A 27,884-nucleotide genomic window follows, 5' to 3' on the forward strand; every position below is an offset into this window, starting at 1 on the left:
CATCAGATTCAATAGTGAAAACTCCACTCCTGCAAGCAAACAGCTTCACGAAAAAACATGGCTGCAACCAAACCGATAAAAAATTAACAAAACATACAGACACATACAGAACATATACAAAACATATACATACAGACAGTTTGCTAACTTAAACGCGATCAGCTCCCACTACGTATGGTACGAGAAAAAAAAAACAAACATTTGTTTATGGCATTTAAATCGTGATGCTCTATATGCCTAGAACCAAAAGATCCCACCAATCAATGACAAGTTATGAAACTCGAAAGATCCACTCCCCATAAGAATGCAACACAGTATTCGGAAAGACCTGGAATCGAACCAATATACCTATCCATCAGATTCAATAGTGAAAACTCCACTCCTGCAAGCAAACAGCTTCACGAAAAAACATGGCTGCAACCAAACCTATAAAAAATTAACAAAACATACAGACACATACAGAACATATACAAAACATATAGGATACAGACAGTTTGCTAACTTAAACGCGATCAGCTCCCACTACGTATGGTACGAGAAAAAAAAACAAACATTTGTTTATGGCATTTAAATCGTGATGCTCTATATACCTAGAACCAAAAGATCCCACCAATCAATGACAAGTTATGAAACTCGAAAGATCCACTCCCCATAAGAATGCAACACAGTATTCGGAAAGACCTGGAATCGAACCAATAGACCTATCCATCAGATTTAATAGTGAAAACTCCACTCCTGCAAGCAAACAGCTTAGCGAAAAACATGGCTGCAACCAAACCGATAAAAAATTAACAAAACATACAGACACATACAGAACATATACAAAACAAATACATACAGACAGTTTGCTAACTTAAACGCGATCAGCTCCCACCTACGTATTGTACGAAAAGAAAAACAAACATTCGTTTATGGTATTTAAATCGTGTTGCTCTATATGCCTAGAACCAAAAGATCTGCAGTTTAAATCAGCAACACTACATTAGCTAATATTTTGTGAGGTTGATATTTTATGTTTGTTGAGCAAGAAATATAAATAACGTTAATAAACCTTTATGATCTTCAAGTATATGCTTTAGGTGTGTTTAGGACTTGTATTGGAATAATAATTATGACAGTACTTCGAAGCGAAGATGAAAAATAGTTAAAATTACATCATTTACAAGCTCTCACTCTCAATACTTTAGAAACCGTAAATAATTCTTCTGCCAGCCTTTGCTTACTGGACTTTAGACCTTACTGGGCTATTCTGAAGATATCATTATACAGGAAGCAGGTTGAGTTCGTGCATCCACAACAAAACTGCTTATGAGAGTTTTACGCCTAACCACCAACAGCTGTGAAGAACAAAACGGTTTCATTAATATCACTCTTAACAGATTCGAAAAATAAGAAAGGTACTCATTTCAAAAACAATTATTATTTATCATATTTAAAAAAAATACTTTCATAGAATGATGTCACGCGCCGAAATCAGATGGTGATACCCTGTCTGTGGTGATACCCGGGGATACCACTTCCGTCAATACCCTTGGGTCCACCTTTGGTGCTACTTCCGGTGATACCGATGGGGGGATGGAACCACATGATTAACTACTACTGTCAACAAGTGACACACGAATTCAATGCAGGATACACAAATTGGCGAGGGACAGATCACATGATATGCGCGCGCACTTCACAAAATAATAGTTTTATTGCAGCCTAATACTATTATTGTGCACTGATGTCCATTTCTGCAGTAAAATGTTGTGTGGTGTGCAATATGCCTTAGTAAACATCACGCGTTTTGCCCAAGACAAAGGGGGCCCGTAGTGAAAAGGAGGCCCGGAATGACTCTATGTACCCCCAATGAAAATTTCTCTCAGAGGCCCTGGATTCGAGGGCCCGATGGTTTTATTGGTACTGGGCCCAAGTTATCCTTTCCATGGCCCTGTGCATTGGTGGAGTGGTCAGTCCATTCAAATTTGTAATCGGTGCAAAAAATCCTGGTAAATATGCTATTATATTTTCAAGTCTTTACCAGATGAAATATTTATCAAAGATAATAATTCTCGAGATATGTTTATCCAATTAGATTCCGCATTATCACCACTTCTTTTGGCACTCGCATGTAAAAATTTTGCCAACCTCTGACTGATACCTTACTATCCCTTTGTTAGCTCATAGACACACAATGACAGCGCCTATATAGCTTAGTATTCTCCTTGCAGCCTACTTCGAACCATGTAAGACCATGTGTTCGATTTTTCCTGTTTGCATTTTTTGTTATCTTGTGCAAGTCAACATCAGAAGATCGACTTTCTAAACAACTTTTCACAAAGTTTTTCACAGTTGGTACAAAACTAAATAGGCTGCTCTGTAGAGTGTAATAGCCAGTAGCGCTGATAGGGACGTCCAAGGGGTACTTTTAGACCAGGGTTCGGTTTGATTTTAGGGGCCTGCAACCTCCCCAAGGGACCAGGAACTTGAAGTTGGGGCCCTAAGATCTCATTGGTACCGGCTCAAATTATCCTCTCAACGATCCTGGTAATAGTCTTATATTCCTCTTTACAATTAGTTGACTCTCAGTCCGAAAACAGTCTATGAAAATGACAACAACAATATTAAAAAAATATCCGATTCCTGTTTTATTCTTTAGCTGTTTCAGTAGAAAACGCTGAAAATTATATATAGTCCTGATCTGAACATTAGAACAAGAAAGAAACGAAATGCCAATTTATTGTAAGTAAACACATATTTTGGTTTACTTTTGATCATATTCAGTTAAAATATCACCAAGTTTTTAGCACTGCATTGGAAACGATTCTAATCTGCTTTGTGGAGACATATGAACTTCCGCATGAACATGTGAACTTCCACGTGAACTTCCGCATGTCCAGGGAATCGGACATCTATGCCTCAAACCCAGATACTGTAGTGACTGGCTTGATAGCATGAACAAACCCAGGCTACCTCAAAATATTTAACATAGACTACAAAAAAATTAAATGAGTTATAGCCTACAAACCTAATAATTTAAATTATATCATCATAATTCGGATGCATCTGACTTCCATGAAGATAGTTCTTTTGAACATCCCTTGAACATTTTCCACATTAGTGAGGAACATGGTCTTCGAATAATATTGCAATTATATAATTGCTACCACCGATATCTTTTGCAGTCGCCAAAAAAGGTGGTCCTCGTGTTTCCATTGACACAGCTTTTTACCAAATGAAAAAGTGTGCCATCCATACACAGGACTTGGCACAACGCTTGAGGGTGTATTGTACAAAGCTGGAGAACAACGGTAAGTAGAAGACACGTATATTTTCTTTGAATAGCTAAAGCCGGCACATTTGCAGCGCAACTAGATATTAAAAGTGCTCCGAACCATCCCCGATGTCCAATTAATAGCTCGCGTCTTGACAAGATATGAAATACAATTCCTAAAATTGGCTAAATGAGAGAATTAAATCTTTCGTCTTTTAGATCACAGTCTAATCATGTGCCACATACTATGCTCCTTCGTACGAACACGAATATTCGTCATTCGTAGGCTGCTTGTGTTTAAAGATTTTCTTCGGGAAGCCTTGTGCGACTATTTTAAAACACGAAGATTTTAATTTAACAAAATCTCTGACAAACAGTCAAAATTTCTCTCAAATAATTGCATTAATAAAAATATTGATTCAAGTGTTTTTGACATAAAAATTCTTCGTCTTCGTAAGTTTCGTTCTTGTAGCTGGAGCGCAATGGTTTGCTTAGGAATAAAAAACGTCATCTACGGTACTGTATTAACAAGTAACTATAACAATACACTTAAAAGAATAATTATTATTAGTACTCAATTGCTTACCCATGTAGGCTATGCTTTCCAGAGATGTACGTATACGCCGTAGACTTTTTGTTTACACTAACGCTTACGGCCACATTTTTTTGGGTAGTTGTCGCTTGAGGCTACGCCGTAAAGTTTTTGCGGTTTTTTAGCGTATAGCGTCAACGCATACTTTTTAATGTATTTTTTTCGCTACAACACGCCAATACCTTCCAACACTGCAGCTGAAACAATGTTTTCAATGGGCAAAGACATATTGCAACCATAACGCAGCAAAATGTCAGATGAACACTTTCAGATGCTTGTATTTCTTCGTGGAAATTCAAAATAAAACTTGTTTGTTTCGAGTGGTTTATACTGTGTGAATGTTTAGTAACTAGCAAACAAAATGAGTTTATGCTAGTGCATGCGGTAACGCTGACGCCACCAACTTTGACGCATACGGCGTATTGTTTTTCGAACGTTTGCGTTTACGCTGACGGCGTCAATATTTTTTGTATACGCGTACATCACTGATGCTTTCTAAAATCTTACTAAAACGCATTGCATAAATTTGCAGTTGTTTTGTAGCCAGCCTAGTAATCAAACAAGCTATAGTGGTCATATACCGAAAACGTCTTTCCGAAGAAATATATTTGTTGCAGGCTAGTAGCCTATTCTGGTTAGTGGTTAGTCTTACTCATAACTATGAGTTTCTAACTTCTGAATATTTCTCGAATTTTTACATCCACACGCAGGGAAAGCATTGGGCCATGCCCCCATCCATTAAAAATGTTGATTATTTTTTAGCGTTGTTATGATTGTATATTGTATAGTTATTGTTCAAGAATGGTCTTGGGTAGCAGCAGGGCCGTATTAACCGCTCCTTGGTATGTTTGGTTGGTATCTTTGTACCCCGGCAGCTGGGGGCACGGCTGTTTATGGGTTCAATCCATAGACTCCTTAAGTAAAGGACTGGAACCTCCCATGCTCGGGGTTTGTAACTTGAGTCTGAATGATTAACTTGAGTCCTGGCTAAAATGACTTCTAGAGAAGCTAAAAACACAATCTTGGATTCCATATTAGGGTTTTTGAGGATGGCGAGTTCAATAGTGTTACTTTCAACACCATCTGAGGTCATTTTCAAGGTCAAAATATTATATTTTAAAGTCAAATTACAGCATTTAGTCATATTTGCCCAATTTTGCGTCTAAATCGTAAGGCAAAACTGTTAAGAAGTCTGTGACAAAATATGCTATTACATAAACGTCATAACTTATGTATTTCTCAACATTATGGCTATTATCTAAAGGAGTCTATGATTACAATATAATACACAAATTGAAAATACATAACAAGATGACACCATAATAGACAGTATCTATCACTAGTTGGAAAGCTTTTCTTGCCTCCTGAGGCATCCCAAAGACTTTTCTTTGTCACTTACATTGAGGACAAAAGCTTTCAATAGAATGTTAGCTAAAGTAGTACAAGCAGCATTATTACGAGCTGAAGGTGCATCTACAAAGGATAACAACTCAGCAAAATGAAACCGGCAACGCATTTCAGTCTTGTCATGCAAACAGTGCTCTCATAAATGAAAACATGAAAGTCCCCAAAGCTATACGTCTAAAAATCCCTAGATTACATCAAAATTCCCTAAATCATTACATTCAGTTTCACGTTCTGAAACAAAAAACAAAAGTTAAGCGGTTTAAACAACAACACTAGCAAAAACCATTCTACATGACTTTGTTGTTAGTGGGCTAAGTCTCAAAGCAAAAAGCAGTATATATTTTAAATTTGCAGTGATGCTTAAAGGGATAGAATGAAGATTTGCCAATGCTTCCTTATCACAAGCTAAAAATGACATAAACTGTGTACAACTAACGACTTGTTCATCAGAGCCAATTTGACTAGCAAATTCGATTAGCTCATGTGCCTCAACATCTGTAACTGCCCAGTAAACATTGATTGTTGGGGCAACATTGGCAAAAAGTTGGCCACAACATTGGCAAGTTGCAGACGCCAACGTTGGCAAGATGTTTTATGCACCTGTTGGATGCATCTTGCCAGCGTTGGCGTCTGCATCTTGCCACCGTTGGCTTTTGCATCTTGCCAACATTGGATTATGCATCTTGCCAACGCTGGCTTCTGCATCTTGCCAACGTTGGCTTCTGCATCTTGCCAACGTTGGCAAAATGTTTTATGCACCATTTGGATGCATGTGGCCAGCGTTGGCGTCTGCATCTTGCCAACGTTGGCTTCTGCATCTTGCCAACGTTGGCTTCTGCATCTTGCCAACATTGGCTTCTGCATCTTGCCAACGTTGGCAAAATGTTTTATGCACCATTTGGATACATCTGGCCAGCGTTGGCGTCTGCATCTTGCCACCGATGGCGTCTGCATCTAGCCAACGTTGGCTTCTGTATCTTGCCAACGTTGGTAAAATGTTTTATGCACCATTTTGCTTCATCTGGCGCCTAAATTCTGGTTGACTTTTATGCACCATGACGCTGCTTCATCTGACCTATTGACTATTGTGATGCCCGCGCTTTGACCAAGGTTGGCCCTGCGAAGCAAGCTGGTGCATAAAACATCTGAACAGCATTGGCATCTACATTTGCCAAACGTCTCTGTACCTAAACCTCGCTCATCACCAAAAGTTTATTGTTGAACCTAGCTAATCCTTGGGCGAAAGAACAGCAGCAACACGGATTTATAAGCAACACTACTCCCTTTGTGACAAAGCAAAGTAACAGCCGAGCTTCGTATACTTTCACATTTATTAGAAACAAGCCACATCAAATCGTATTGATAGATGGAGATTCATTGCACATCAGCCGCTTTTTCTTGTGTATCTTTATCATTCTGAATTCCTGCGAATGAAACAAAAATATTTAATTGAAGAGGGCTGTTTGGCAACAGTGTAGGAGTTTGATCAGTTGTCGTCCAGGATAATACGAAGTTAATTGACAATCTGCAATATCAATGTAATATCCCTCTCTCGAACGTGCGTGACAAAAAACTTATCATTCGATTCTGCGCCACGCAGAGCGATAATCAAGTTCCAATACATTCTAATTGCGTGTACAGTAGTTATTCAACAACTAAAGCAACACATTCGCTGTTGTCTTTCAAACATATAACAAGCTCACCAAAAGTTAGTTTTTGCCGTTTTCGGCCACCTTGCCTGTCCTTCCAATTTCGAAATCACTCTGAAACTCTTCATCAATTTGCTGCACGGCAGCAGCTTTGTCGTGCGCCATCACCATGTCTAATCATGAAAGTAAAAAAAGAAGTGTTATCAGTATATAAATTCCGACATAGCCTACTAACCACCATGTTCGTTGTTCACATCAATGCGAGTACACCACTAAAACATTTTCATACATTACTCAATACTCTTCACAATTACATCATACATTAATAAAAAGAGCAAAATGGAATAATTATGACATAATCATTTAGTCGTAGTAGAAACATTTATCCGTACTCACCAAGAACAACCTTTTTCAGATTCTTTTTTAAACAATCAAACGAGTGCTTAGACTTCACGATGTTTTTTCTTTCTTTCTTTGTTCTCGACATGACTTGAACTGTGTTGTGTTCGATAATAATAGTTGGAATAAGTCCACTGATACAATCGCTTGCATTTTTGCCAACAACTTGACTTAAATTTTCCACCTGCAAAATGTAAATCGAATGTCATGACAGGGGTTTCATCCATCATATTAAAAAGCTTCAGCACTTGTTGCAGAAATTTTCGACTGTTACAAATGACAGCCAACGTTTAAAGTTTATTTTGGGATTCCAGTCGTCTGTTGTGTTGCGTATGTAGGTCGCATTGTAGGCTACTGCATGCTATGTTGTCGCAATGGGCGCAAAATAAAACATGTTATTATTATTATTATTCAGTTGACGGCAATGAAAGCTACATTTGTAAATACTCTACAACCATCACAGACGTATCCACACGACATAAAAATACAAACATATTCAAGCAGTCAGGCAAACACTGCCGGAGCAGCAAAATCAAAGATTGAGCAAAACCCTACACATGTTGTGGGACATCACAAGCTCTGCTACCTACTTTGCTGATATCTTCTTAGCACTCATCTAGGAGCACTGGCACTAAATTTGTCACGAGAATATTTCATATGAAAGTTTTCCATTGGTCATTGAGTTTTATAACTTTCTCTAAATTGAGTTTTATAACTTTCTTTAAATTGTGTAAACGTAGCTTAGTGACAAAAACGACTTTACACAATTATTTCAGGTTCAATGAATAAAAGACATTCACTTACCAGGTTTTCATAAACATTGTCGTAAGTCATTCCTATAGTTTCATTTTGATCATTTCTAAAACTTTTTTCGGCCGTAATATCTCAATTGAATTCGATTTTTTATATTTTCGATGCAAGAAGCGAAAAATCCTCTTAGCGCTGTTCACATAAGCATTGTGCTTTCGGCTCTCCACGTAATTGTGTATTGCGCAGAACCGCCATGCTGAACAGTCGAAGTGAATCGAGTGACGTCATAATCCCTTTAGCAAAGGATTAAGTCATGGCCTTTGTCTTCCTTCATCAAAAAAAACAAGTTCTTCTGCTAAATTGCATCTCCTCACGTTGATATAACACATCGCCGCATTCTAAAGCTTTGTTGCCTATTTCACTTCAACGCGTCATATTGCTCAGTCAAAGTTTAAGTAGTGACGTCATAATGGAGTTTTCACAGCAATTACTGTGCCTGCAGTAATTGTTCTATGCACCGCGGGAGGAGAAAAAACGATTCGCCGGATCGTTGAAAGTAAAAGTAGCGATCGTTTGGTGAAATCTCGCTTTAAGAAATTGAGGAGAGATTTCGACGCAACATGACTGCTCCTGAAGCTGGGAATTGCCCACCAGTAGCGGTGTCAGGGGAGTTCAGGGGGTACTTTTGAACTCGGGCCCTGGATAATTTTAGGTGCCCGTAACTTCTTCAAGGTGTCCGTAAAACCATAGGCATACGAAGCCGAGCAACGTTATCAAGTTTAACATATTGAAGATTATTTATTTACAAAAAACACAAAACTACGCAACAATTAAATATCGAACGTTTTCGACATCACAAGATGTCCTCTTCAGGAATAATATACATAACTTAACCATTGTATTTTATTCAGATGTAGTTAAGTTATGTATATTATTCCTGAAGAGGACATCTTGTGATGTCGAAAACGTTCGATATTTAATTGTTGCGTAGTTTTGTGTTTTTTGTAAATAAATAATCTTCAATATGTTAAACTTGATAACGTTGCTCGGCTTCGTATGCCTATGGTTCAACAAGACAAACTCTCTACCGAAGCTGTGTCCGTAAAAACAGACAAACTACCGCGTATATTTAGATGTAGTGCGTTATTCTTAAAACTGTTTAGAGGCTCAAAGATCTCATTGGTACCGGGCCCAACTTATCTTCTCACTGGCCTGGTCTGTAGCAAATGATGGTGTACATTTGCATAAATTGAAAGAAAACTTTAGAATAGTTATTCAATTGGCACAACGTTGGCAACATTTTAACCGATGTTTGCTCACACAAACATGTTTTTAAACAAAACGCATAAAAAAGGTTTGTAGGCTATTAGTGAGGTAGATAACCCTGAAAATACTTCATTTGGTGACACAATCATGAAAATTGGCACACATGTACTTTGGACCATGTAGATTTCAACAGTTTAATTAACCAAACGAAAATTCAAGATGGCGGCCTGTGACGTTAAAATTCAAAATGGCCGCCATGCAGGTCCTGGACTGGCTTAGGAAAGTTGCTTTATGAAAGGAATGTAGATGTGTCTCATTTCTTACTACCTTGAAAATGTTATTTTTAAGACAGTATGAATGATTTAAGATGGTATTCAACTAAAACAAGTGTGTAACGTACTATGGACAGAGAAAGGGTTTCACAAATTTGACAGTCAGGTGTGCAGAATAGTCTAAACTTTGATACTTCCACCCAAATTACTACTGAGTACGTAAATCATGTTCATGACAATGATTCACATGTAAATAATATCTATTCATGGTCACAAGGACAGGAACATAGTGAAGTGCATGGTAAATTTGCATTTTTACATTTACAGCTTTTGCATTCTTTTTTACAATTGCATCGTCTTAGTTCTTTACATGCTTCGGCTACGGGGTCTTTTCTTGTCCACATAATGTCCTATGTTCCCCCATCTCCAGATTTCCACCCCCAGTTACTTGAAGATGGCAATTCTGGACTCCTTTCAAGAGCTTGTCCCCAAATGTGTCCGGCCCGATATGCTGCCCGAAGTGCATGCAATTTCAGCGCATCTTCTGTTGATAGAATATTATTATATTGTTTATTTTTAAGTGTAAACAAAGTCATTTTTGCAGTGTCTACCTTATCATCAGTGCTACTTTTATCATCAAGATATACCGTGAATTTTTGAAGGATCGCAAAATCTTCTGCATTTATTTCCTCTGGACACTGACTGAGCTTCTGAAATGTTGGCGTCACATCTGGATACACTAACCACGTTGCAAAGAACGACTTCTTCCCCTTTCCTTTCATGCCTGAACAAGAGTCACAGCCACTAAAGGCATGAAAGAACAACAGCTGTTTGCATTTCTGTGGACCCAGGACAGAAAATATCTGATGAATAGGACTCCATCTTCTTTTGTTTCCTCTCCCGAAAGATATCCAAAGTTCGTGAAGTCCATCCTTGCTCAAGTTTTCAAACAAGCCAATTCCAATAACGACCACATCAATGTCATTAGCCAGGATGGCTGCTTTTTGTATAGTTTCATACTTGAGACCATGATGAAGATGAACAAACATTTTGGTATCGGCTTCGTCTTGGTTTGAGCTCAAATTGACTAAAGCGGGATTGTCATTATTAGTAACAGCTTTTTCATTCTTGGAAGCGTAAACGATATCATGCGGTGGCATGAATTTTTGGATGGAATTAGCTAAGAGCTAAGAATGGATAAAGTTCTTTTTTATTGTCTGTATTTTGCAAAAAGTTTGGCCAGTTCTTTGGGACTCTCCCATCTCGAGTAACTCTCCGCCTGCTACCATTACCCCTCTTTATACGAGCATGCGATTTGATGCTTCCGTCCTTGTAAGTGTCAAACACAACATCCGTTCGTTTGTGATTTCTGGCATATGGCTTAATTTTCTCCACAAAGTCCTTCTGAGCATATTCACCAAACGTATGATGTTTTGGTGTAGTAGAGTGTACTAAACATGCTCCATCTATCACCATCATGTCTACATCGTCCAGTAAAGCAGGTTGTGCAGGTACCACATTCTCTAGGCAACCCATTAAATCTGATTTCTGTGTTTAGTAAAGTTCACCTCCTGAACTTAAAGCTGTTGGGAATCGTTGGTTTTCATGGCTAAAAAATTCAGGCAGATCAACTTGTCGGATCTGGCATGAAATATAGAGCTTTGAAAAAAGGCTGCAGTCACCCTTCAATGTGCTGTGATTCCCTTTTCGTGTTGTCGTTTTTGAGTTAAACAGTGTGAATTTGTTCCGAGCAATTGGTGAGTAGAATTTGTCTAATTCTGATGTGAAGTTTTCCAACTGATTTTTACCTTTTGTATCATAGGCTTTTAGCATATCTGTTACCTTTTGCTCCATGACATTTTTCGTATTAAGAGTAAGCAGATCTGAAGTTGACTCCTCGAGCTAGGGGTTGTCCATCTCTTCAATGGTTCGGGTGAGAGAAATGACGTCTTTGAGAAATGCTTTCTGTGCTGATGGTATTGCTTCATGATGATTTAGGGATACTTTCTCTCGACTTTTAGAAACACATTCATATTCCTGTATAATTCTACAGACTTCAGGGCCTGCTACCGTCCATCGTAGCAAGGCTGATTCGTGTTCTGTGATTCCAATTATCCCTCCATCTCCTTTCATAATAGCATTATTCTGTTCATGGGCTTGGTCAATAGCAATCGCAGAATATTCTCTGTTGGTCTTCTGAATCACAAACTTGCTCTGTGCGCAGTCGACGTGTTGGCTTCTGGCTTGATTCGTGAAGCTCTTGTTCACGTTTCTCAATGTCTACTTTTTAGTTCAGCTGTGTTGTGAGGGTTGTGAAGAGTTTAAGTGGTTAATTTATGTTTAGCTATGTTTTATAAAGCCTTTGTTATGATAATCTTATTAAGTAAATAAAATATGTCAATTGTGCGTTGCTATTGGTCAAGGTTAACATTGTCGTTCCGGCAGCATCAGAAAGGAAATTTTGTGCGTTACTCTTGGCAGCTAACCAATAGTTACGCACAAAACTTCATTCCTGACGCCCGCGAAACATAATTATTTGTAATAATTGACAAACCAACAATCAGATTTTACTGCAAATACCATCGCTGTTTGCTCGAAAAATTTACTGTGGTGACTTTCGAGTTGGACCCCTACTTCTGTCTCTTTTTAAATTCACTGAATTTGAGGGTGAACAGTAACGAGGGATTTTGCTGAGGCTATCATTTTTTAAGTAACATATGACCACCCTTTTTTCGCTAAAAAGACTAAAAAACGTTTTTTCCCCCGTTTTTGTGAAGATTTTTAATGAAAGGTACAATCTGAAATCATAAACACTGGCTAAAAATGTCACAAAAAACATTTTCAAGATAGTAAGAGATGAAAAACACCTAAATTGCTCTCATAAAACAACTTTCCTACGTCAGTCCAGGACCGGATTGGCGGCCATTTTGAATTTTGACGTCACGGGCCGCCGCTTTGAATTTTCGTTTGGTTAATTAAACTTTTAAAATCTACATGGTCTAAGGTACATATGTGCCAATTTTCATGCTTGTGTCACCAAATGAAGTATTTTACGAGAAATCTAAAGTTATCTGCTTAACTATATTGATATTTTTAAAAATGGAAATAAGTGATACTGAAGTGAAGTGTTTGTCCTTTAAATTTAACGCTGGTCTTAAGTATCCATAGTAGGTTATATTTGTACTGTAGCGCTATCAGAAAATCAATAACAGCATTGAAAGCCTGTTGTTAAAGTTGCAGCAAATGATGGTAGGTCCTACCGGCCGCATTTGGATGATTTGAAAGAAAACAACGAAATTTTTGTGAATTGGCACAACGTTGGCAATGCTTCTGACCGACATTTGCCAATCACACAACTATGTTTTTTACTAAACCCATGACTAAACCACATAAAAAGAAGTTTGTGTTGGTATTTTTAAAAATGAAACAAATAAACATGAAATTAAATGTTTGATACCTTTTTGAACGCATAGTCAGAAATAATTATAATTGTTGGCATGCTGGCAATGTTGGATAAAATTGCCAACCATGTGCTAACACATCCAGCATATAGCCGACATTGCAATTGTTTATTTTGTGGAAACGTGTAGGCCAGTGGTTCCCAACCTTTTTTGGTGTCGGTGCCGAATTTCAAACTTCAGAGTACGTATGGAGCCGCATGAAAATACTCAAGTAATTATAACGAACATTTTAAAGCATGAAAGCATGTACCAACGAATAGCAACACTAACAAGAAAAATAACACAAATCAATTTAATGTCCAACTTGGCATTGGCTTTGAGCCAAGTTAGTCAAAGCGAGGCGCAATTGCAGAGGATGCAATATGCAGTAGCTGCTTGTGGTTGTCATCGGTCAATCGATTGCGATATTTATTTCTTATTCTGATCATTTTTTCTGAAAAGTGCTTCACATACGTAAGTTGATCCAAATACAGAGGCGTTTTTCTGGGCATTGGTTTTCAAGTTGGGATACTTTCCCTCTGGAACTCGACTCCAAAATTCAAGTAGGTCTTCACTTTGAAATAATTGTTTGAGCTCGATATCTGACTGCATGTCTATAGCAACTCTAATTAAAAATTATCAGGAGCAGTGGCCACATTAACTGCAATAGGATTTGCAAACATGTTGATCATTGACAAAAATAAATTCATTCCGTTAATGCGGTGGTTGAATTCATCAATCAAGTTACTGATAAGTCTGCTGTATGTTTTAAATGATCCATTGGTTCGATGGTCAGATATCGTTGGAAAATGTGTTATAACACCACCTACAAGCTGCGTTTTCCTTCAGATTTATTACTAACCTTGAACATATTTGTTTGCTTATTCCGTGCCGACTAAAGAGATTCCAACTTTCTTTTCCTTGATTCCCCTTGGTAGCAATTATATTTTGTAGAATGAGTTTTGTAGTGCCTCTCAATGTTAAAAGATTTTACACTACTTATCACCACAGGACATAGAAGGCAATGCGCTTTGTTGTTTGCCTCAATTTGAAAATACTTTTCTTCCCAAGCGCTTTGAAAGACCCGATTCTCCTGCTGAAGAGTCTTCTTCTTCAACAGATTGATCATGTTTGATCAGCTGTGATCTCCGTTATGAACTGCCTCCATTTTGTTCTGTCTTTTGTTTTTATTAGTGCTTCCGGCATGCTTTTTATTCCTGTAATTTGCTTGATATTGTCAAAATATTTCATTTTTTGTCGTCCTTTTGTTCGTTTGCCTTGCACCATCCCAGTCAACATTGAATTTTCCAACGAGTTGCTTCTTGCAATGTGTCCGAAATATTTCAATTTTCTAAGATTAATGTTGTTTATCAGACTCCATTTATCGTTTAATTGTTGGGAAACAAATTCATTCGTTTTTCTTTCCATCCAGCTGATACGTAATTGCCTTCTGAAGAGTCTTGCTGAAGAGTACTTGCTTTTTTTAAGGCTGATCTGACTTTTTAGCTGAAAATAACTAAAACTAAAGCGAATGGGTGATTATCCTATCACAGTTTTATAGCGGCAATAACTTACTGCTTTTCTCAGTCTGTTTTATAGGACCTACCAGAAATTTTACACGTTTTGAGGTGTGTTGAGCATCACACCATATCAACCTAATTATTTCACTTAATGGTTTATGATTCACAATAAGTAGACAATGGGCCATTCACAACAGTATAAAGTAGGCTACAAGGTGTAAGATGTAAAATGAAAAGTTCAATGACAGTGCAACCTCTACGACACAACGACTATGCAGTTTGTAAACAATTTTGACAAGTCAAAAAATAATCGCCCAAAATTATTACAAACAGATTTTTTATATTTTTGTGGGATTTTCAGGGGTCAATGAGAGCCGCAAGAAGGCTAGCTTGGAGCCGTGTGCGGCTCAAAGAGCCGCGGTTGGGAATCACTGGTATAGGCTAACGGAAACTTTAAACTGTTTCGGTATCAAGCACGTTATCGCGTTGGCGTTTTGTTGCTCCTACCATTTTCTAGATTTCTGCTCAGTTTGGCATAAACAAACTGAAATGAAATAACTTTGTTGGCAAACCGTTGGCTACCCTTCTGACCAACGCTGGTCTTAAATATTCATACTATATTTCTACGGTATCATAAAAACAATAGCAGCATTGATAGCCTATTATTAAAATGTAAAATTGTAGCAAAATGATGGTATACATTTGCATAACTTTAAAGAAAGCACCGAAATTGTTATGAATTGGCACAACGCTGGCAATGCTTCTGACCGAGATTGCCCAATCACACAGCTATGTTTTGAAGCAATTTCGGCTAACATAAAAAAAAGGTTTGTGTTAGTATTTTTAAAGAATAAATCAAATAAACCTGAAATAAAATCTTTGAGACCTTTTAGAACGCATATAATCAAAAGTATTGAAATTGTTGGCGTATTGTTGCCTTTGTTGGCAACATGTTGGACATAACTGCCAACATTGTGCCCTCACATCCAGCATATAGCCGACATTGCAATTGTTTATTTTGTGGAAACGTGTAGGCTAATGGAAACTTTAAACTGTTTCGGTATCAAGCACGTTATCGCGGTTGACGTTGTGTTGCTCCTACCTTTTTCTAGACCTCTGCTCAGTTTGGCATAAACAAACTGAAATGAAACTACTTTGTTGGCAAACTGTTGGCTACCCTTCTGACCAACGCTGGTATTAAGTATTCATAGTATACTTGTACGGTATCAGAAAATAATAACAGCATTGATAGCCTTCTATTAAAATGTAAAATTATAGCAAAATGATTTCATACATTTGCATAATTTAAAAGAAAACACAGAAATTGTTAAAAATTGGCACGACGTTGGCAATGCTTCTGACCGATGTTAGCCAATCACACAACTGTGTTTTGAAGCAATACCACATGAAAGAGGTTTGTGTTAGTATTTTTAAAGTTTAAAACAAATAAACCTGAAATAAAATGTTTGAGACCTTTTTGAACGCTTAGTAAGAAGTATTGAAATTGTTTGGCGTATTGTTGGCAAAATGTTGGACGAAATTGCCGACCTTATGCCAACATACCCAGCATATAGCCAACGCTGGTCCCAGCAATCAATGTTTGCTGGGTGAACTCTTCACAGTATTCTTCACAGCCCTTACCAACTTCTACAATTTAACTCGATCACTTAAACCCAATTTGTCAGCTGATAAGCCAGCTGACTTCATACCTTGTTGGGTGTGTAGCAGTGATGTACGCGCATACAAAAATATTGACGCCGTCAGCGTAAACGCAAACGTTTGAAAAACCATACGCCGTATGCATCAACGTAACTTGTAAAAAACGTTGGCGGCGTCTGCGCATACACTAGCGTAAACTCATTTTGTTTGCTAGGTGCCAAACATTCACACAGTATAAACCAATCGAAACAAACAAGTTTTATTTTGAATTTCCCCGAAGAAACACAAGCATCTGAAAGTGTTCATCTGACATTTTGCTGTGTTTTGGTTCCAAAATATCTTTGCCCATTGAAAACACTCTTTCAACTGCAGCGCTGGAAGGTATTTGCGTGTTGTAGCAAAAAAAATACATTAAAAAGTATGCGTTGACGCTATGCGCAAAAAAAACGCGAAAACTTTACGGCGTAGCCTCAAGCGCAAACTATCCAAAAAAATGTGGCCGTATGCGTTAGCGTAAACAAAAAGTCTACGCCGCAAGTATGCGTCGTAGAATTTGCGGCGTATACGTACATCTCTGGTGTGTAGCAAACCAACTAAACTTTCTCTCTTTAAACCGTTCCTGTGGTTAGTTTTAATGTCCTTCAAGCTGCTAAAAAGTCGTTCAACTGGGGCATTTGAACGGGCAACAAGACTTCAACAATCGGAAAAACTTCACTTTGTCAATCGCGGTGACCGGGCCTGCGTCAGTGATTCAAAGCCTCTACAATGCATTCTACAAGTATGCGAAACTGCCAGGATCAAGCTCTGCAAGAAACTTTTCCAGTCCGAGGATAAAGATTCAATCTATCAATCAATTTCGTGTTTCCTCTTTGCCAAATATGAACTCAAATATGGAAGAAAACTTCACAAAAGAGCTTCCATTTATTTTGTAAGCGAACAAGACAAAACTACTAAAATCCCCAAAAACCCCTTAAATCATCAAATTTCCTAAACTTATCCCTAAAAGTGGTCAAAAGTCCCGATTTAGGGACAAATTCCCATAAAATGAGACCACTGCATGCAAATTACAGCTGTATGATTTCAGTAAATTGTTACATCACAAAAGCTTGAAACCGCAATATTTTGCAAGGACATAATGAAATCACCAAAATATTTCCCAAAATAAATAAAAAAAACTTCAAAGAACTTAAGCTGTGTAGAGAAAATATCTTACACAATAGATGCAGTAGGTGCACAATATCGTATTTCGTCACAGACTTCTTTCAAACAGTTTTGCCTTACGATTTAGACACAAAAATGGGCAAAAATGACTAAATTCTGTAATTTGACTTTAAAACATAATATTTTGACCTTGAAAATGACCTCATATGGTGTTGAAAGTAACACTATTGAACTCGCCATCCTTAAAAACCCTAATATGGAATCCAAGATTGTGTTTCTAGCTTCTCTAGAAGTCATTTTAGCCAGGACTCAAGTTAATCATTCAGACTCAAGTTACAAACCCCGAGCATGGGAGGTTCCAGTCCTTTACTTAAGGAGTCCATGGTTCAAATATTTCAATTTGTTTAGTGTTTTTTTGGCCATTTAAAATGAAAAAAAAATTATAAATATTACTACAGAAGCACGATATTCAATAGCTTAAATCACGCAAGATCCTATTTACTGCTTCTAAAACGCCGATTAGTGAGCCCACATCTCTGTTTAGAGCCCCATGGGCTATTCATATTTAGTTGGTGCAGCGTTTTCGGCAATTTTAAATAAGCAATGTGACAGTACTGCTATAAAAACTCGACATTTTATGGTTTAGTTAGACTGTATCCATCGATTTTGTAATATTGATCCTCATTTGGAATGACTATTTTAAATCAGCGAAACTACGCTCTAGCTTTCTTGGAAAATGTCTTTCAACGGTGGATAGCATAAAAACTGGTCCAAACGTAAATGCTCATGAAACGATGAAGATGTTCAATAATGGCATCCAGAAGCGTTGACAGAGATTATCTAGCGTATACTTTTGCATTCGAGATGATTTTTTAATTCAAAAACTTTTTAGAATGGAGGTGATCTTGCATACGAAGGAAAGTCTATAATTACGTCGCCTATTTTTTGTAACTACCTTGTTAACCAGTTAAGTGCGTAATTAATTTTTCGAAACTCTTCTTACTGTGCGTATTTAATTTGATCACTCGCAGTATTTTTCGTCGCATTATTGCTTGCTAGGATATTGGGGAACCCCCATGACGCAGCACAATACGCTTTTGTTCAATTTCCTTTTGTGTCTATTGCTTTACCTTTTCATCGACTATTGCGGAGAAGTCTCGGCTGGACTATTGTTTTCTGATTTAATCGCATTACTCTCAAGTGATTATACCTTTCACCATTATGAAATTATTCAACTAGTTGTTTATTATGAAGAAAAATATACATCAGTTCACAGAACAGAATAATTTCTAAGCCTTTATAGGACACTAAACAAAGTAGCCTACACGTAAGTTTAGTTTGGAAATATTTAAACTGTATCATTTTCTGACGCTTGTTCTTACAGTAGCAGCAACACAAAACCATATTGTGTTGTTGACTATATGTTACAAAATATGTTTTCGAACACAACAAAATATTTCTGAAACTGCTTGCAACATTACATCACACTTACTTCTTCTTCGTTTGAACCTTCTTCGCCACTCCAAGGGTCGAGGGGCTCTGCCTTTTACCACCCTTGTGCAGTGGCGGCGACGCTGTCTAGATGTTTGGGCAGGTGTCGAGCAGCCATTCAATTGATTTGTCATCCAGTTCACGCGGTAGGCACTTTTACGTATTGCACTGCCCGAAGAGGTAACCGCAACCATGCGTATCGTATATGACATTACTGGTGTTTTAGTCACAACTTTTCTCATCAACTCCATTGTTTGCAGTCACTACGATTCTTCTTGCACTCAGTTCAGTTGAAGAAAAAATAGTATTAGCAGAGGGTGGGAATCGAACCCACGCAATCGAGATTACTACTCCTCTGCCCTAACCATTAGGCAACGTTGGTTGTGGCGATGGATTCAGTTAAATTTCTTTGTATCAAAATCTTTCGATAAAGACGACCAGTTAATCACGTGTTGAGTCATGTCACGCATGATAGCGCTACCAACATCAGCGATGTCGTATGTCACGCATGGTTGCGGTTACCTTTTCGGGCAGTGCAATACGTAAAAGTGCCTACCAGTTCACGCAGACCACGCACACCATTTGGCGCATGGTAGATGGCGCAATTACAAATGGTGTGGTCTACGGTTTGTTCCTCCTTGCCACACTCACAAATCGCGGATGGAGCCATCCCCCATTTGTGCATGTTGGAGCGGAATAGTCCGACGCCAGTACGCAGGCGGTTGAGCCGCACCCAGGCCTTCCTTGGCAAATGCATTCCGGTTGGGTGGTTGCTGGTGTCGGAGATGAAACTTTGGAGTCTTGAGGAGTTCTTCTTCCACTCCGAGCTCTATTGGTGGTCCGCCCAGGTAGCCGCACTGATGGATTGGTCTTCAGCGGTTTTCATCAGGAGTTGTGCGGCACGTACAAATGGGTGTCTCAATTTCAGTCGCTGAGGTTTCTCGTTCACAGACTCGTAGAGACTTGAGTAGAGCAAGTGGTTGGGGTTCGTAGCGCGACGAGAAAGAGACAGGATAGCTTCTTCGCGACGAAGCTCAGCTGGTTGGATGCCTGCAAGGACAGGGAGATTTTCCGATGGTGTAGGTCGCAGGCATCCTGTCACGATACGCAAGGCGTCGTTTATGGCAGTGTCGATTTGATGGCAGTGGGCACTATCTCTTCTCTGCATCCCTTTTAAAATCTTCGAACGTCTTATCTACACTAGAGTCGAACCAATTATAGACCCACTCTTGCCCCGGAACAAGCTGGTTTTCGACGTGGAAGATCTACTGTAGACCAAGTCACTCTCATGACTCAAGACATCGAAGACTGCTTTGAGGCAAAGAAGAAGGCTGGTGCTGTGTTCCTTGACCTCACAGCCGCATACGACACCGTATGGCACCAAGGCCTAACTTGCAAACTCCTCCGCCTGCTCCCGGACAGGCACATGGTCCGCATGATCATGGAGCTCGTTTACAACAGAAGCTTTACCCTCACCACCGGAAGTGGTAAACCAAGCAGGCTACGACGCCTTAAGAATGGCGTCCCTCAGGGATCTGTCCTGGCCCCCCTTCATACTTACTGAACGCGCATAATGTGGTTCGAATTTTATACATCGGAAGGAAGCCAGTTCAGAAAAAAAAAACACATTTAGGATGAAATCTTTTTATTCTTGCAATTGTGGTTATATTGTAGGTGAGTGCAGAAGCTACCTAATATTGTAATGGAGTGATTTAGGGATTAATGATTTCCGTCAGGCTGCAATCGGTTTTGTAGTGTAAACAATGCATCTATGTTTTTTCACACGTCATAATTGCGCCTTCCAGACAAAGCGAATAGAGGAAAGCGAAATTAAAAGTGCCATGAATAGCTGCCATCACAAAAACAACAATTGTCGTCTTACGCACAGCAAGAGCGACTGTCTCGGTCGACAATTGTCGTCTTACGCACTTAACAGGTTAAAGTGGGCTGTTTTGCATTCAACCCAGCGTCTTATTTTTTTTGTTTCATGACATACGCTGTGTCATTCTTTTCCCTAGATTTTGGTTTTTTGTATTTCAAGAATAAAGGAATTACATGTTTGAGAGACGGCTTTTTTCATTGCCAAATTATCCTCTGAAAACGGCCCTGTAGGCTATAGGCTAATCTTTTAGTTATTTTAGTTGAACTACATAACCCGTTACATTGTTATGTAGTCAAAATAGGAGTCCCAACAAATTGTAGATATTCTAAATTTAGGAACGAAGCTTTGTTTTGGAATTCTAAATTTAGTTTGATGTTTTTGATCCAAATTCACAACCGGTTTGAAAAACGTTTTAGGCACCCTTAGGCTACTAAAAAGTAGAGGCCCACAAGTAAATTTCGGATGAAGGGTAGGGGGCGAGATGGTGCTCACACGGCCTTGAAGAGTAGGCCTTTTTCGTTATATGTTTAGAGTGCGATAATTTTTGTTTAAAGTAACGTACGGTAATAAATTGCATTCGATATTTAAACTTTCTGAGAGAGGTTCAATTAATGCGTTAATTTGGGGACATTGCCTGTTAATCCAATTATTACAGTTTTTACTTATTCGTTTAAGCTTCCTATCATGCTTATCATAATTACATGTCTAATAATTCAATTTAAAAGCATAGTGACATAGGCTACGAAAAGAGCGTGAGAGTTTATATTTTATCATTAGATAGCCTCGGCTATTTTAAACCTTGGTCAGACTATAAAGTAGCACTAGGCTATCCTACTCCTGATAAAAAAAAATTAAATTACAGTAGCCTATATAAAATGCTACCCTTCCCCAGTAACAAAATTGTGCGTATGCCACTGAACGTACCCTCAACATGCCTAGTTTATTGGTTTGAGTTAGCCAACTACTACGTAAAACATTTTATGCGACTTCTAGAGTGTTATACCACTTTTTTTCAATACCAAGTCTATTCAAATGATTAAACTAGTTGCTGCACACTAACAAGTTATCGTCAATGCAAGCTGAGTATAGTAGGTCAATTTTACAAAGTATGACTAACTGGTAATTATTAGCAAATGAGTGTTATTTCAATTCGTTTTTGTTTCCATACGAAAAAAATTTTGAATGCCTTTCTTGGGAAAATCCTGCGTACGCCATTGTTTCCGTCGTAATATGTTTCACTAAAATAAACAGGGTATGAAATGCCATGGAAAATCTGCTAGCATATTTTTCTTGCTTGGACATCCAAAAGCTGTAATGAAAATAAGCATGTTTGGGTTTAACTTTTGCATGTAAAAATTTTTTGTGGAAATTACGGTTTGTCTTGACCGTTCCTGAAAATTCACGAAAAAAATGCCTTTTACAAAGATCTTTGAAAAATTATGACTTACAAAAAAGTCTTCGTACAAGCAAAACAATTTTTCACAAAAAACAAATTCTTACGAAGAAAAATATCTTACGAATATTCGCAAGGTTTGTTCGTTATGACGACCATAGTATATCAAATTGCCTAATCACGAATATTCGTATTCGTGCAAAGAGCGCAGTAATGCAGCCCCAGAATTTTCATTCAGCATTAGACCATAGGAACCGGCAGATTAAAATGTACTAAACGAGGTGTCAATTTCTACTCATGTGATATTTGATATGTGTTATTATCTGTAGCATATTCATAGTATAATTTGGCTAGAAAAATAACTTTTTTAAACCATTATTCATAGTCCTCCCCGATAGCTCAGTTGGTTAAATTCGTGACTTTGTGTACGAAGGAACCGCAAGACCAGGCGGCGCTGCTTCCACAATCTGGTTGTATGCTTGAGCAGTACACTCTCTATTATCGTCATATTGTGAAGGAAATAGAATCAGAAACTTCACTGTGTCGGCTGCATAGCCGAGTGGTGAGAGTACCCTGAGACGGCACTCGAAAGGGCGCCGGTTCGACACCGCTCAAGAGGTTGCAAATGTGTCTTTGGCAAGACAACTAATGTCATGCCTGAAGGTGGACACAAAGATTGGCTTCCTTGCCTTCCCATGCACATAATTTAAATCTTCAATCACCGGTGTAAGGTTAAGCCTGGATACAGATAATAACAACTCCGACAATCTCAGTGACTGGGTCTGCGTCAGTGGTACAAAACTTCTTCTTTAAAAACATGCAAGACTGTAAGGATGAAGCTTTCAAAGCAGTGTTTGCAGTCTAAAAATAAAAATTCTTAAAATTAACTTGAATTCTGCTGACCCGTTTATGCTTGTTGACTTGTTATGACGATGCAAAAATTTCTACAAACCGATAAATGGTCTAAATCAGTTGCAATTGTCAATGTTGCTACTTGTTACAGCAGTGGTTCTCAACCTTTCTGTCTTGGCGGACCCCTTTGTCGCCGTAGAAACGGCACCTTCAAAAAATGTATTTGAAATTTTGGTATATCGCGTCTTCTAATGCAGTGGTTCCCAACGCATGGGTCACGACCCAAAGTTGGGTCGCCTGATTATTTTTTTTGGGTCGCTTGTTTTTCAGGCATATTGTATCTTGGGCGAAAAAATAACAATAAAAAAAATTTAAAACATGAAGAGATCGATCACAAAACTGGAAAATATAAACACAAGTCATGAAGCGTTTCATGTCGAGACATCGGAAAGCTTTGTAACATGATCGTGGTGCAAGAAGTTTTAACAGTTTTCAAATTCAATATTGTTATTATTATTTTTATTAAATGTAAACCCCACAAAAATTTCAGTCTCAAACATAAATTAACTTGACAAAATTACGGTATATATATTGTAACGTGCACTATATGTCACGAACGCTATGTCGGACAAACCATGACAAAGTTTTCCACACGTTGGCACACACATAGTCTGGTGTGGTAAAACGCATCAAAGACAAAGCCCCAAGTGCTGTATGGACTTATTGCTTTCTCCACAGAGAGGCCTTTGCAGCAAATAAGCTGTCTCAAAAGCTGCACGAAGTGTTGAATGATGTGAAGTGTGTAAACTTCATCAAAACAAGTCCGCTAAATCGGCATTTGTTTTCGTCTTTGTGGATTCTGATTATTATCAAGCATTGCTGTTGCACACAGAAGTTCGATAGTTGTCACGAGGTCGTGTCCTGAAGCGAGTTTGTAATTTGCGAGAGGAGATTTCTATCTTTCTGAGGCAACAGAACTGTGTTTGCGTCCTTTAAAGACAAATAGGCTACCGCAAAGTTTCTGCAAACATCCACTTTTGGGCTTCTATGTACAAAGTGTATCCCATAGTTTCATAATTAGTGATTCAAAAACAGATTCCATTTGCAACAACTTGGCTTTGTGAAAGTGGATTTAGCGCCATGTGTCATGTGTGTATTGAAAACTGAACAGCGAAACCGGCTGGAAGTTAAAGCCGACATAAAGCTGGAAGTTAAAACTATGCCTAAGCAAAATAACGTCTCGATTTCAAAAACTCACTGACAGCAAGCCAGCACAACTATCTCATTAGTGATTTGATAAACATATTATTTTCGGAAAAAGTTACTGCTTTTGTAGTGCTGTTTGTTTGCAGCACAATCTTGTATGGCTTTTGAAATATTACGACAATTTGCTTGGGTCGCAAGATTTTACCGAACTGAATTTTTTTTTTATATGGGTCGCTTTAAAAACAAGTTGGGAACCACTGTTCTAATGAAATCAAATGTTTCATAAGTTCAAAATCAAAGCGACATCACTGAGAAAAATTTGCTGATCTCGTGACGAACTTATGACGACTGATGGCATTGACGAAGTTATTTTATCAGCTATATGTTGGCACACAGGATCAAAATCACTAATCTATACGCTAACTTCATGTTTTTCTATTAATTTTATAAAAAATTAATAAACTTTTTTGTGACCGTTAAAAAGAACTTCTCCCTTATTTCATTTGTAATCAATACCGGTATTTCGTTGTAGGCCTATTCACAGTCAGGATAAAACTGACTACTGATAGACTGCTGACTAACGTTTGTACTTCTAAGTTAAGGGGTTATCAACAATCCTCAGAAGAATTAAGTTGAACATAGCCAACATAGCCTCACAAGTAGATTCAACTTTATCAATTGAAATTTTTTGTCCTTTGAAATTTTCAAACTACCCATCAGTGCGTTGCGGCCTACAGTTTGAGAATCATTGTAATACACAACCAATTTAAACACAACCAATTTTTAAATTTAGTAATTTATCAATCATGCTGCATACTCGGAAACTTTTACGGACCCCTGAAATCGCTTCGCAAACCCCTTGGGGTTCGCTTACCCCGGTTGAGAATCGCTGTGTTACAGGAATATCTAAAGAAGGGGATACGAAGGCTCACAACGATTGCCTCATTCTCACCACACTAGAGGGCGGTAGGCTAGTAGCGGTTCTTCTGAAAATTGCAGAAAGTTTTATGGTGCACCTGGCACAGCCAGCTTCAGAAGACCGTTAGCAAATGTTATGTAGGCTAAAGCATATTTAAAGAATACTTCTTAGGAAGGACAGTTGAAAGGTTACTAGTAAGCTGTTTTGTTTTTTTTATTAATAAAGCCTTTGTAGTAGGCTAGGTGTGAAGCAAGTATACGGGTAGCTGAATTAACAAGTAATTATGAGCATTTAGTGAATCTCCATACCTGATGGTAATAGCGCAATGCAGGTTGTCAAAGCAAGGTTTATCAAATTACTATTGGTGCAATTGTCTTTTTTAGACAAACATATATTAATTACGATAAACAGAAGCCTTTCTACAGTATTGTTAAACGTGACAAAAGCCTTCGTATCTCCTCCCTGACTTAATTCTTATTGTCTATTGAAGCATTAATCTCAACTTCTCAAGTAGATTGAATTACTATTATCAGAGTAAGAGTAACCTTTACAGCCTCTTTCACCTTTTGCTGAATAGTCAAGTTAGGCCTACTCTACTCTCTGTGCAGATCTCTTACAATGTATAAGTTAAACATGTTTACTTCACAGTGTAGAATAGATTCAAACGATCTGTTATAGCCTGATGCTGTGGGTTCTTTTTGGCAATCAGCAATGCAGCATCAGGCTATAACAGAACGTTTGAATCTACACTGTGAAGTAAGCAATGATCATGCTGCTAAGCGAAACTCATTCAACTACTTAAACATGTTTGTTTAGAGTCAATTCCAGAGGATCCAAGAAAAAATCCAACCAGTGAGGCTTTCCAAAATCCGTTCTCCGACACTTCTGTCCTTTCGTTGCATTACAAAGTCGGAGGAGTAAATATGGGTCTGGTCAGGAAACATGTGGACGACATCAACAACCTCAATTCAAAGCAAGAAGTAGAGTTTTTCTTTTCTTAAACAAACTTTGACAGATCACGTTCTCCCGTAGACATTATAACATTTTTTAATCGTGTAATGTTTATTACAGTAGCTTGTACAGTAGAATTTGCCTATAACGGCTTCGTTTATAACGTCAATTCGCCTATTACGTCACATTTCGCTCGGTCCCGGCAGAATTCCTATCTTTTGCGTACATTGTAGTTCGGCTACAACAGCATCGCCTATAACGTCAATTCGCATATAACAGCACCCTTTATTGGTCCCCAGACGTCTTTTGTTCGTTTATAACGTCACTTTAAGACATCACCTTCACCACGAACGCTCAGTCGTAATCCAGTTAGCGCTGCTGCTGCTTGCAAAATGTCTTCCCTTTATTTTGCTACGTCGTTCGCAGCAGGGACTTTAATTAACTGAATTAACTTTTTTTTCCGCGTGAAAAACTATCACGTGTAAAAAGCAGCTCTACAGCAAAACAACTCAAAGCAACAGTCGTACGTGCAATGAACTTCTCTACGTGACAACTAACTTCTCTACTACTGAATGTAACCGAACTGTATTGCGCAAATTTCCTGTACCTTTCGCTGTAGGTTATTTTTTTTTAAACAATTCCTTTGTTTACTGTATTTTCTGCGTGACTTTTGTCAGTTTGGTGGTACACAGTAAACCTGACTGGATTATACACCTCTTTCTTTAATCAAGAGACAGTTTTGGAATAGTTTGCGGTAGTTCGTCTATAACGTCAATTCGGCTATAACGTCAGTTTTTTGCAATCCCCTAGAGGTGCCGTTATAGGCGAATTCTACTGTATAAAAGTGCATTTACGTAGTGTTTTTCAAATGCATACCTTTGTGTTTTTAGCTACAACTTTTTTTCTTTTTGCAAACAGAATACACCGAACACAATGGAGCTTACAAGTGTAATCAGAAAATTCATGATTTCATATTTGAACTGGGAATCAATGGGGGCACATTTGGGCTAGTTGTTTTTCTCAGGGGTGTTGCTTTGGGAGCGAAGTAACCTTGCAGTGCAATACTGCAGACAGACAAATTAACCACAAATTTCTGAAGGAGAATAACATTATTTTAACAATAAAAAAGGTTAATCTTCAATGTGCATATTAAATTCAAAATCCGTGCATAATCCGTGCATATTAAATTCAAACGTTTTTGACAAAACTTTAGCTCTCATCAGAACGACAATCCAATACAACTAATTTTAAACAAAAAACAAAAATTGCTGAAAATAATATTTTACACATTAATATTGTTTACAGTTTATCGTTGTTTTTGTTTGGATACAGGCTATTTTCGTTATGAAAACTTGCAGTTAAAACAAAAGGTTTGAATTTAAGTATGTGACCTACGTTGGTTTATTATATTGTTTGAATAATGTAATTCAATTTAATTAATTTGTTGTCAATCATGTCTGTGGCATTGTTTTCAGTATGTTCAAAATTCTCTGTTACGTTGGCTACAAACTAGCGGGTACTGGCTACGTCAGAGCAGCCTTGTCAATAAAGAAATGCGCTTGCGAAGGATTGGCAGTAAATTAGTAGCTGAATAGTACCCAGACTGCAAATAGGTGGACTTTTTTCCAACTTGTAAAAAAATACTTTGCAACTTGGAAATATTGGTTAGGTTTTAAAATGTTTAAAGATCAGACTGCTAATTCCTTTGCCTTCTAATGTTAGCATTACCTCTGTTGGTAAATTTCTGTGCCATATGCTCCTGTGTGTATTATTCAAATACTCATCTTCAATAAACGTACATTTGAAAATATATTATTGA

General features: G+C 38.0%; 1 protein-coding gene across 1 annotated transcript; it reads left to right on the forward strand.

Moving 5' to 3' along the window:
* Positions 1-2,644: 2,644 nt before the first annotated feature.
* LOC145781338 (uncharacterized) lies at positions 2,645-27,867 on the forward strand. Its single transcript, XM_082593115.1, has 3 exons — positions 2,645-2,724; positions 3,168-3,293; positions 25,931-27,867. Exons 1-3 carry the CDS (start codon positions 2,712-2,714, stop codon positions 26,113-26,115), a joined length of 324 nt encoding a protein of 107 aa, XP_082449241.1. The 5' UTR covers positions 2,645-2,711; the 3' UTR covers positions 26,116-27,867.
* Positions 27,868-27,884: the final 17 nt, after the last annotated feature.

Source organism: Aplidium turbinatum, chromosome 12 (genome assembly GCF_918807975.1).
Source record: "Aplidium turbinatum chromosome 12, kaAplTurb1.1, whole genome shotgun sequence".
Lineage (NCBI taxonomy): Eukaryota > Metazoa > Chordata > Ascidiacea > Aplousobranchia > Polyclinidae > Aplidium > Aplidium turbinatum.

What these genes read in the sequence shown, in the direction of transcription:
- LOC145781338 (XM_082593115.1), top strand. An exon ending in TACAAAGCTGGAGAACAACG is followed by an intron (nt 3,294 to 25,930) that starts GTAAGTAGAAGA and finishes ATGTTTGTTTAG; the next exon opens with AGTCAATTCCAGAGGATCCA.